Genomic DNA, 1,578 nt, shown 5'->3' with positions numbered 1-1,578 from the left:
TGGGGAAACGGGAGCACGTAAAAGGGCTCTCAGGTCCCTTCCCAAGGTGGGCTCCTCTCTAGATGAAACAGACCAAACAGACCCTCGTACCTTTTGGCATTGGTGTCGGATGAGTCGTACAGCGACAGCGGGGGCAGGGTGTCCACAGTCAGCGTGTGCTGGTAGCCTCGCACCATCACGGGTGTGAGCCAGGAGAATGTAGCAAACGAGAGGAGCCCTGCATCATCCACAGGGTTGGGCGCCAACCTGAAAGGGCAAAACGCTCCGTGTCCCAGGGTGTTGGGGTCCTTGCCTTGAGTCCCTGGCTAGAATTCTTAACTACAGGGATAACCACAGCCTCTCTCAGGTGGTGACTCACATCACAGCCCTGTGAGCCGTGGTGTGCTGGGCCAGCTCCTTCTAGCTTGTAAGAGCTGATTGTTCAATTTTTAGGAATTCTGCAAGGCAGTTCTTAAACATAGCCAGTATTAAAAATTAAATTACATAAAAGTAAGTAAATTATCTTAGAGACAAATGCAGTCAATATGCAAAACTCATAGCTTCCTAGATTATTTTACTGGATTTTACTCATATCTGTTCTTTCGATTATGTAAGTCTATGACCTCTGTGGTGGAAATAGCGCAGATAATAGGACTGTTACCATGCACCCCTTCTCAACTTTGCTATCAGTGACAACATGTTGAAATCAGCCATGGTGGGAGAATTTACACCATAAAAAACGAGAAGTGCTACAAACAAGGGAATTCTTTTAGTGAGCCAGCTGTTAAACATTTAGCAATGACCACCCCATGGGAAAGAAGGTACCTGCTTCATTTGGCATGAAGAAATGGAGACCAGGTAGCTGATCATCAGAGGAGTTGGGCGCCTGGCTTTTGCTCTTGGGAGGATGGGGAGGGTCAGAGCAGGGTGTGGGGGTGAGCCTGCCCAAGGAGGCAAGAGCTAAAGTCAAACTCATGGTTTATCGTGTGGATGGAATGTATTAATGTATGTAAGCTACTACACAATACTGGGCTACCCTGGTGGCGCTAGTGGCAAAGAACCTGCCTGCCAGTGCAGGAGACGTCGAGAAGATCCCTGGAGGAGGAAATGACAATCCACTCCAGCATTCTTGCCTGGGAAATCCCATGGACAGAGGAGCCTACAGAGCCTACAGAGCCTACAGAGGTGGGCTATGGTCCATGAGTCGCAAGAGCTGGACACAACTTAGCTACTAAACAACTATGATATAAATATTAGCTAGCAGATAAAGGAGGACAGGGGAGGTAGAGGAAGTGGAAAAGAAAAGCAATAAGGGAGGAGGAAGAGATGTGTTTCTGCCCTTGAGGAATTAACCATATAAGATGGAATAAGAGTCTACTTGCTGAGTGTTCGCTATATTCCAGGCCCTGGAAGAGCTTTGTACTTGTAGCAGATGCTGTCAAGATGCTCTGAGTCACAGACTTTGTGTAGACTTGGTCACATTTACCTCCAATCTCAGCCGTGGAGGACAACGCTGTGCAGCTTGGGCTCTGCTGACAGTGTCCCATCTCACAGGTGTGTTGTGCCTCTTTTCACTACCTTCGGGGTCTTCTCAGAGCA

General features: G+C 48.2%; 1 protein-coding gene across 1 annotated transcript in view; it reads right to left on the bottom strand.

Moving 5' to 3' along the window:
• ABCC12 (ATP-binding cassette, sub-family C (CFTR/MRP), member 12) overlaps positions 1-1,578 on the bottom strand; it is a 62,382-nt gene that overhangs the window by 57,430 nt on the left and 3,374 nt on the right. Inside the window, 1 exon segment of the mRNA XM_010843900.1 lies at positions 91-246. Within this exon segment, the coding sequence (XP_010842202.1) occupies positions 91-246 (156 nt within the window).

This window comes from Bison bison, unplaced genomic scaffold (genome assembly GCF_000754665.1).
Source record: "Bison bison bison isolate TAMUID 2011002044 unplaced genomic scaffold, Bison_UMD1.0 scf7180017864192, whole genome shotgun sequence".
NCBI lineage: Eukaryota > Metazoa > Chordata > Mammalia > Artiodactyla > Bovidae > Bison > Bison bison.
Note: the sequence above shows the minus strand (reverse complement) of the source record. Positions and strands in the feature narration are given on the sequence as shown.